We start from the raw sequence: 11,023 nt of genomic DNA, 5'->3' as shown, positions 1-11,023 counted from the left end.
AGTGCCAGTACGGCGTAAGTGATACCACCGCCCATGGACACTCACTCACGCAAAAGTAGTACGTTCTTTTATTGAAGGAGTCTAAGTCGAATTGCTTCAGAAATATTTCATTGGGCAGCTGGTTCCACATAGTAGTGGTGCGCGGAAAATACTGCTTTAAAAAAAGCTCAGTTTTGGAAATTATACAGACCATATAAATATTACAAATCTTTTATTTTTTAAATAAATACATTGGCTTGACAATCGCACTAAACTACATAGTTAAAAAAACAGTGGCGCTACAACCTCATTAGGTCCTGGCCTCAGATTTCTGAATCTGTATTATGATCCTACTTACCTATTAAATTTAAAAATGTAGTAGATCAGTCTTCAGTGCCTGACACACGTCGTCGACTTTTTGGGTCTAAGACATGTCGGTTTCGTCACGATGTTTTCCTTCACCGTTCGAGAAAATGTTAAATGCGCACACAGAAATATAGTCGATTGGTGCACAGTTCAATCGAACCTACGATCTCAGGTATGAGAGTCGCACGCTGAAGCCACTAAGCCAACACTGCTCATAAACTACATAGTTACCTTTTATACACAGTAATTGTATTATAAATTTGAAGATATTTCTGCTTTAAGTGCCTTAAAGTTTTAATAATCGATCAGTTAGATCGCTCATTAGTCAGTGAGTGAGTGAAATTACAACAAATAACATTCAATTTGTTTAAAATTCAAAATTAATCGTTTTTACTTCCTATAGTAAAAGTAACATTCTGCATCAGAGAGTTGCGTTTAAAGTTATTTCGCGCGCCTCACATCATCTAAAAGAACGCTTACATCCGCGAGCTTATCCATGGTTGATTTTCACTTTACATTTGCCTTTTGGTACGATAAAAAACATCCTTAAATCTGATGAACAATGGAAAATATTCCATTCACATGTAGAGTGAGGCGCTATTGTGATATGTGGAATTAGCTACCAGGCTTTGTACGCCGTTTCAAGTTTACAGCTTTCAAAGACTCGCATTGTTATTAAATGAGCTGAAACTGGAGCAGTTGTTTCAGGAAAGTTGCATATTTTCTTGTAGCCTTGATAACAGTTCATGCAAGTTTCTCGCCGGTGTTACCTACTATGAACTGAATGTTCTTTTTTCAAATTTATTAAATGTATTATTCTCTTCCGTTCTACGCCCTTGATTTGAGAACTGGCCGTAAATGTAACATTAGAACCATTTAATGTATATTTCTTTTTTATTGACGTTCATAAGTGTACATTATGTTACCTATATGAATAAATGATTTTTGATTTGATTTATACCGTCGTTTCTTTTTAAATAATTTTCTAACATGGTACACACCTCTTACTAAACGTTTGGTAGTGTAGGCATCAAAGTAATAATTGGGCATTGTTGCAAACTCTAGGATTTATCTGAACTAAACTGAGCCATCTCTTACGTCTTACAAAACAAATCTACATCTAATCCTAAAGAAAGGAAAGGGTCCCGTTTTCAAAATTACTCACTTTTTCACGTTTTCACTTCTTCTTGCCCGCTCTACGCCCGTGACTTGTGAACTGGTAGTAAATGTAAATTTACAATTAATTTAAATTTTTTGACGTTCACAAGTGTACTTGTTTATCTAGATGAATAAAGATATTTGTTGTTATCAATATGCCTTCAAAGACGATTCCATATCAGTAACAGTACCAACAATAGAGTAAATTTGAGTACCATTATGTAAATTACACCTAAGCCAAGACCTAATCTTTTAAATATCACGCTCATTTTGTAACACGTGTATCAATTACGCGTAACTTAAATCAATTATGTCAAGATCATATTATCGATATTACTTAATTTATCATTTATTTATTGGTTCACGGTTAATTACGATGGCATGATAGAAAATGATTTCAATAGATATCGATTGGTTTGTATGCAATATTTATGAATATAATAGATGATCCGATGAACTTCATATTACCTACATATATATATATATATGTGTGTGTGTCAAAACTCAATGAAACATTTTTTAACATCGGACCTCATATTATAGTTATGCAACTTAAATTTCTGAAGGCATTACACTACCAAGAGAATTTTTGATTTCGAAAAAGAAAATATATCAAATATTTTTCAGCTAGGTATATTTTTATCGAAAAATATAATTGTCTTGTATTTTTCTCAGCTCATGTTTAAACACCCTTCAACCCTTCCCTAAACTTCCACAAACATTTCAAGATGATAATTAGCCAAATCTGTCCAGCCAATCTCGAGTTATAGTGAGATAAACAAACAGCAATTAATTTATATATGTAAGATACAATTTTGAATACTATAAATCATGTATTGAAGAAGGTCGTATTACTCCCGCGTTTTTTGAGTGTAGCCCTCAGAGGTCGGCCGAAATAGATAATAATAATAATTATTTATTTATTTTTCTCCCATATAACATTTACAACAATAAATAAGATTACAGTTGTGGCGGTATTGGTAGACTGACTGGTTTTCAAACTAGGTAACAACCGGTGATTTGGATAACCAGGCTTCCATTCCATAGCAAAGTCATATTGAGCAGTAACAAAAAGTACATACATAAAATGGGTAGGCAAACAAATTTAATGAGGAAAGATAAAAAAACCAGAGCAGTCAACTAGTTAGAAGTTAGTAGAAATAAAGTTGTATGCATGTTTGTAAGGATGTGTGTATGTAAGTGTGTGTGTGTGTGCATGTGTGTGTATGTGTGTGTGGATATGTGTCAGGCTATATCAATGGGGTGCGGTTGACTCATCTAATGTTAAGTTACACTACCGCCAATGGACACTCTCATTGCCAGAAGGTGCGTTGCCGGCGTTGTAAGAATTGGTGCGCGGCAAAGACTGCCGTAAGAAACGCTCAGTTGTGGAACGACGGACGTCGAGGTACAAGTGTATTCTGCCTTGACGTCCGGTTATGAAACAATGTTCTATCTTAAAATGCATTATGAAATTATGTGCATAACATATTACGCATGTGTTTGAACGAAAATTGAACTACGACGTCTCCTATGTCATTAAAATTATAATCTGACCGGCTATTTCATATCATGGACGAAAAAGCAGGCCAACATTGTTCACGCAAATTCATTATCTATACTAATATTATAGAGACAGTGTTAGCTAATGGCTTTAGCGTGTGACTCATCCTGGAGGTCGTAGGTTTGATCCTGGTATAAGCATCAATGGTATTTCTGCATATGTGCGCATTTGAACTATCACTCGTAAAGTTAAGTCAGAAGTGAAAACATTGTGACGAAACCAAAATATCGTCGGGTGTTTTTTAAAATATTATGTATAAGTGAAGTTTATAAGGTTTTGTAATATGTAATAGCAGTTCGGCTATGGAATTCACTTCCCGGCACTATTCGCTTAGCTCCTTCTCTATCTTCCTTTAAATTTCTGCTGTATAAACATTACCTGTCCACGTCATATCACTAACTACTAACTGACGTGAGACCGATCTTGAATTAGATTGTCATGATTCATGTGCACTGATTACTTTTTGTTTTGTTGTTTTGTTTTATGTAACTTGTATCAGTTTAGTTTATTTTTATTTCTTTTTGTTTCTGTTAAGTATGTTTTTTTTTTGTTTTCCCTTTTCTATTTTTGCACTTCTTGCCTACCTTATCTAATATACTCATAGTGGTTTTTTCCTTTACTCACAGTGGTTGTCTGGAAGAAATCGCTCTAAAGCGATTAGGCCGCCAGTTGCTTGTCATTAAATTATGTTTAATATTTTCCTTTTATGTAATGCAACGAAGTGTTAATAAATAAATAAATGTTAATAAATAATATCTGATACAAAAGCGATTTGATTTTTTTTTCCTTAAAGCCACGTTAGTGAGTGTCAGAGTTAAATTGATTTGAAAAATTAAAAGCCTTTTTGATGGTGGCACCTTTGCTAAGTCGGATAAAAAATAGTCCAACGAAAACGGTTTTAGTCTATATTATATTGATTTTAAAATTAAAAGACTTTATTGATGATAGTCACACAGATGGCAGACAATAAGTCGGCTACTACCATATACTCTCATCATATAGATAATAGTTATCTGGTTAAGTTCTAGACAAAAGACAAGACAAGACAAAAATAATTTATTCATATAGGTAACATAATGTACACTTATGAACGTCGAAAAAAAGAAAAGAAATATAAAATGATTCTAATTTTACATTTACTGCCAGTTCTCAAATCAAGGGCGTAGAACGGAAGAGAAGAACTGGCAATAAACTCTTCGCCACTCTTTTTAATCGCCAAGTTTTTTTTTACACAATGTTTGTAAGGAGCTGCAACCATTACACCATGTTCCATATGACATCTTGAGTAATAAAGAATAATAAAATAAATTAGAAACAAAGATTTGTCCTCTATCAGCAGGAGGCATGGTGAAATAGGAGCACGCGCTTACATACTCGTGAGAACAACGCGCAAATACGTAGTATTAACAACTAATATCACCGCATACACGAATTCAAGTACGACCAGTCACCACAAGTAGCACCCCATCACGAGTATGACGCATGGCCAGCCATCAGCCCCCTCGCCATATTTTAGGGAGAGAGACAACCCGACGCATGGACGCCGCCAAAGGCGTACAACATGACAATTACTAGAAAAAGTCAAGTTTTATATTATAATTTGACTGTCTGTTGAACTTCGTACCGCCTAATAGTCAATAAATGTCGTGTTACCCAATATGAAGTTCACTACTTTTAAAAGTAATTAACCCAACAAGAAATAAGCTTCTGAACGGATGCATATTTGACAACCAATATAACTAGTCTGGCCATAAGTTCTGTTATAACTGAAAATGTATTTTTTTTTCAATATTTGAATTTGGAACTTGTATATTATTTTTAAAGCTTCTTCGATTTTGTTCTGTTCTTTTGTTCATGATTAAATTACTAGATGGAATGGAATGTTAAATTGAATTGGATTGCAGTGATCAACTTGCACAAAGTGGGTATGGAGCCGTCGGTTATATTACAGACACTTCGAAAGCTTGGTATCCGTACCCTAAATCATTATTTACATTTAAAGAGAATGGATCGATCCAAATCCCTTCTGTCGCTATACGAAGCTGAGACGCACATAACGAAAAAAAATTGAAAATCTTGTTACGCCAAAGAATTTAAAATTCTAACGCGTGTACAGACAGACACGTTTTTTGAAATTTGTGAATATTAGGACTGTTTTTGGCATCTCTCAGATAATTGAAGAGCTCTCAATTAGTTTATTTACAAACACTGCAATTAATCCTAGATAATATATCTGATAAGAGATGAGAAATGGTGTGAAGGTGAGCCCTATCGGGCAGATAAACCTTTTGTAATAATTTGCTATATAAGTTGGTAAGTTTAACTATTGTTAGTTGTAATTAGTAAAATGTTCTTGTTAATTGGAGTGGTACTCTTGGCTGGATACTCAGGTAAGAATTTTGGATTTTAATACTAATTAATTTAAGGTTAAGTTTCGTGTTCAATGAAGAGGAATATTATTAGGTTCATGCATATTTTATTAATTATGACTTTAGTAGTAGTTTTTAAAACACTAGCGACCCCGTTGAACTTCGTTTCTGATTAATATGATTTTACTTAGCCTATCTTTGTACCTAGTACATACCAACATGGAACATTTTGCTATACTACCTCAGAGATGTCCGGTTTTCTGGAATTAAACTTTTTAGGTTTCTCAGAGTTCATGTTTTTAATTAACAAAAAGTTGTTGGAGGTAAACAAAAAATTTTGCGGACTTCCATTTTTGGAACATTATGATAGGGATGAAAAATGGATGTTGTCCGATTCGCAGATCTAACCGATGTGCACACAAAATGTCACGAAAATCGGTCAAGCCATTTCGGAGGAGTTTAATTAAAAACGTGACACGAGAATTTATATATAATATATAACATTCATAGTCTTGCACGCATTTATAACATCTCAATCACCATGCATATTTAACATCCTATTTAACTGGAATTTATAAAACACAATTTATGCTATATTTTTTTCAATTATATAATATAATTTCATTTGTATTGATGCATTGAGTAATAAAATTATTTTTTAACACTTTATGCATACTGTATATAAAATATTTGAATTACATATGAAATCTACGATTATTTGTTTGCGGTTAATATTTGGCTTTTCTTGGAAATTCCCAGATAGCAAAATTTAAATAACGACTGCAAATTCTTGCTTGTATAACGGGATTTAAAGCGCTGTGTAAATATATATATATATATCTAAATATAAACATTGTATTTATTTTTATTAAAAACTACAATGCAAATATCAAAATTAGTTCTAATTGTAAAATACTAAGAGCAACGTTTCAAGGATATTATATAGGAGTGACGTACGTTTGGTTCTTAACCAAGTACTGTGGGACGATTTTAGAAGATTTTCCAAAAACTACTATACTGTTAATTAGCCATCGGACATCAAGACAAAAGCATCTATATCACCCGTATCATTCGTATTTTTTGGAACCAGCTGCCTGTCAAGGTGTCCGAAGCATTGGTATTACAAAAATATTGCTTGTATTTCAGTATCAACCCCGGCACAAGATACGCGCATCGTAGGTGGTGAGGATGTTGACATAACAGATGTTCCCTACCAGGTCTCTTTGACGTTTCGTGGCAGACACACCTGTGGCGGTGCAATTGTCGCCAATGACTTGGTTGTCACAGCTGCCCACTGTCTTATTGGGTATGTATATTACTTCATTGATCTTGGTATCTTCAATTTTTGCTTTTATTCTTGGGTTGCCCACGATTTCCAGGTGTTACTGAAAATAAGAGATTTTTTTAATCTTATGGGGAATTTGGTATTGAGACAAATCAAGGCAGTTTTTTTTAATATTAAGTAGTGTCGTCTGTTTAATATAAAATTTCAGTGTAAATTTTTTTGTCTATTAATGTACTTTTTTATGGTATCTGTTTTATATATATATTGTTTATCCATATAATCTTGTTTGGCTTCGTATATTATTTAAGTGTTTTGTTTTATATATATATAATATATATATATATATATATATTATGTATTATATATATTTTTAATTGCTATTTTTAGCAAAACTTATGTTTACATATATTGTCGTATATATTAGATAGAAGATTTTATAAAATTATCAGTAGATTTCGTAATATGTATGATGTTGTAGACTTAAATAAATAAATATGTTAGTAAATAATATGATAAATAAATAAAATAAAGAAAAATGGACTAATGATGTAAGTGGTATCCGAGGAACGGGCAAAGAAAACTAGGAGGTCAAATTAAAAGATGGGAGGACGACCAACCAAAAGGATGTTATAAAATGAAAGATGTTAAAGTTGGCATGGGGTTAAAGTTTTCGTAAAACAATAATTCTATAGGAAAGCCTAGCCACCTAGTTAAAGCTAATAAAATCAGTAGGTACTACTATATTGAAAGAACAACGTCTTTATAATTATTTGAATTGGCATTTGGCAAAAGACTGTACCAATATCAGTCATATAGTCATAATCGTATTAAATATAGGTTGAAAGTCTGTCTGATTATTCATATAATAGCACAGCATTATAACATGGATGGAGTTATAAACCTATTTAATTTAAAATTCTTTGTATAATTTTATTATTTTCTTAAAATGGCAAAGGAATTATTAAAAAGGTTCCCGAACTGTTTTAGCAAACAATTTAGGATCAAACTATTAATTAAAAAGGAGATTAAAGCTTTTACTTAGTTTTAATTAAATTGTTGTTTAATCTGGAAAAATATTCAGTAATTATGAAATTAGTATATTTTTACCGAAGAGTTAAGAATATAACCTTCAAGGTCTAAATTCATTGTCTCAACCCTTCAATTTATTTGATTGATTGTGTTACTAACGGGCCAAGCATAAAGCCTTTTATAGTGTTTATTACTGGCTGGCAAATTTGTCATCGTCATGAATTCTAAAAAGAATTTATTTAAATTTTTTGTTTTTATTCAACATTATTTTAAAGAATCGATAAGAAGACATTATTAATATATAATACCAAAACATCGATCGGCATCTTTATTAAACTATTTTTGCTAAGCGTTCAAAAATGATTACTAATCAATTTTCTTTAAATGTCTAATATTTTCTATGGTTAAAGTATCTAGAGAAAATATAATCATCTTGATACTAAATATGAAACAAAACGTTCTTAATTTTTGTGAAGAAATGAAATGATGAGTGAAGAACTATACAGTCCAGGCAGTTGGCATAAATAGTTCGGTTCTTTAAAAAAATGTGAGCCGTCACGGGACGCCTGGTAGATGTGAAACATCGACATTATTTTGTAAAAGTAATATGCAGAAAAGTACAGACTAGTAGGAACTAATAGGAACTAAATATGTCATAATGATAAAATAAAATATTACGATTTTTTTCCAGATAACGATGACTATTTGTTGAATAAACATTACTTTCATTAAATATTTTAATGTGAAATTTACTACTGCATTTAGACTGTATATCATATAGCGTGGCGACGCGTCGCCACGGCATGCGTCGCCACGCCAGAAATCAGTTTTACGTGCGGCTATAGATGTTTCACATCAAAAATGTATTGTATATTAATTATCCATGTTTGGGCTTCCGTTTAGTTAAAAATACGCACTCGAAGCGCTTCATTTGTATCTATCTATCGTTACTATTACTATCATAAGTGCGATATATGAATTGTTACATAAAAACTTTTCCATAGCTCACTACCAAGAGACCTCCAAATACGAGCCGGTTCATCATCAAGTAGAACAGGGGGTGAATTATACCAAGTTGGAGATTATGTTTACCACTCAAACTTCACGTATAGTAAAATGGACTGCGATTTAGGCCTCGTATGGTTAACGAATCCTATAGAGTTCAGTGAAAGAGCCAAGCCCATAGACTTGTATGAGCAGGGAGAGGAAGTTGGTGATGGTGAAGAAACTATCATCACCGGGTGGGGAGCTTTACGGGTAAGTATAAATATTGGAGTATAGTTAGGTAGACTCATGAGATGCACAGGCTAAGATTTTTTTAATAAATACATGTGGTTATTACAAACCATCACGAAAATTTAATGTTTAGATTTTTTGTGATTGTGCAAACTGTACCTGAATAATTCAAATGGCGTTCAAACTTTTTGTTCAGCTTACCAGAAGTCACAGATCACCTAATAATACTTTCAAAGGGTGATAAGATTTTTTAATGCGCAGCACCTCTATAGCAATGGTGCTCTGTATTATTCTCTTGGAAAATATGTATCAATATAATTATGACTATGGAATGACTAATACTATATACTACCAAATAGCCCTATTTGTGTTTACATGTTTTTCATCAGACTTTGACGTTGTTAATTTGTGAGCTATGTGAAATAATGATAACATAGTAGTTCACAGATACGCCATATGTAATTAAATAGTTATTAACTGTATTTTGACAATTTGGAAGATAATTTCACAGTAACTTCATGACAAATAAAGACTTAATCATTGCTATTTATTAAGCAAATATAAACATGTTTTCCAGGAAGGCGGAGGTGCTCCAAAAACATTGCAAATTGTGGCAGTACCGAAAGTGAGCGAGGCTGTATGCAGCTATGCCTACTCACCTCTCTATCAAATAACTAAATCTATGCTCTGTGCGGGCATTCCCGATGGAGGAAAGGATGCGTGTCAGGTTAGTTATACTGTAATAATTGTTATAACAATATAATATACAATGTCAATTTAAGTCGTGGAGATGGTCTAAGTTAGCCTAAGTTTAATAGAACTTAGCTCATAGTTTTTTTACCTTTACATATAAGTATATATATGTAAGTATCACCTTCAGTATTATAATTAATTCAGTTTCTTTATAATGAATATTTGCTTAATGTTTTAGGATACGTTTATTACATATCAATGCTGGTGAAACCTTTGTAGGCCTTAGATTTCTGTTCTGTAGATGATCAGCCTCCTGTGCCCGACACACGCCATCGAAATTTTGGGTCTAATGCAAGCCAAATAAATTCCTGCCCGTTTGCCCACTGTTCTATAAAAAAACCGGTTTCCTCACGATGTTTCTCTTCACTGTTCAAGCGTATGTTAAATTTAGTTTTCTTTAAATTATTCTTTAAAATATAATTTGTTTGTGCTCTTTTGTTTTGAACACAAAACAAATATTGAATTAAAACCTAATTAGTATAAAGCGCAAATATTGACATTCACATAAGCGTGAGGCTAATGTTGAAAATTTCTTAAATTGAGACATTACAAAATTTCAGGGAGATAGCGGTGGTCCATTAGTCCATAATGCAAAGTTGGCTGGAGTTGTATCTTGGGGCCTTGGATGTGCAAGACCCAAGTATCCTGGAGTATACGCCAAGGTATCGGCTCTAAGAACCTGGCTGGATGACCAAGCAAACTATTTGAGACTGAAACATATTTTTAGAACGTGATAAATAAGGAATTTTCTTACTGTTTTTATAAAATAAACGATACATGCAAATATTGCTTTTTTATTAAATAAAAACCTTTTTTATATTAGTACAGATTAAGCAAAAAATATGATTAATGTAGACCGTATAGGGATCCCTTTACCTAAATTTAAAATTATTTATTTCATGTCGATATCAAGAAAAATTGGTTAACTAAATAAAATATAAATAAAAAAACGATTATAATATATTTATTGATAGACAATCATGACACCATTCAGTTGGTACTATGCTTTATAAAATATTATTGTAAATATTTTATTAAATTGCTTAAAAGTATTTAGTGGTACAGTTCATTTCAATGACCCATACATACCCCCTTTACTTTATTACCGCCAGATTATTAAATTGAATTAATTACTTTTATTACACTTAAAACGGTGTATTTTCGATTACTTGAATACATTCAAGATGATACAGCACATGAAGTGTAATCTCTATTTGATAACTTAAAAAAAAAACACGTTTATTTTGGAACATAAGATCATCATGGTACCACTTATTCCACGTC

At 32.4% G+C, this 11,023-nt stretch overlaps 1 protein-coding gene across 1 annotated transcript; it reads left to right on the top strand.

The window, feature by feature from the left end:
• The first annotated feature begins 5,376 nt into the window (after window positions 1-5,376).
• On the top strand, window positions 5,377-10,523 carry LOC111003301 (vitellin-degrading protease). Its single transcript, XM_022273731.2, has 5 exons — window positions 5,377-5,457; window positions 6,583-6,742; window positions 8,755-9,007; window positions 9,564-9,713; window positions 10,300-10,523. Exons 1-5 carry the CDS (start codon window positions 5,415-5,417, stop codon window positions 10,471-10,473), a joined length of 780 nt encoding a protein of 259 aa, XP_022129423.2. The 5' UTR covers window positions 5,377-5,414; the 3' UTR covers window positions 10,474-10,523.
• Window positions 10,524-11,023: the final 500 nt, after the last annotated feature.

This window comes from Pieris rapae, chromosome 18, assembly GCF_905147795.1.
Source record: "Pieris rapae chromosome 18, ilPieRapa1.1, whole genome shotgun sequence".
Classification (NCBI taxonomy): Eukaryota; Metazoa; Arthropoda; class Insecta; order Lepidoptera; family Pieridae; genus Pieris; species Pieris rapae.
This window is presented reverse-complemented; position numbering and strand designations above follow the sequence as displayed.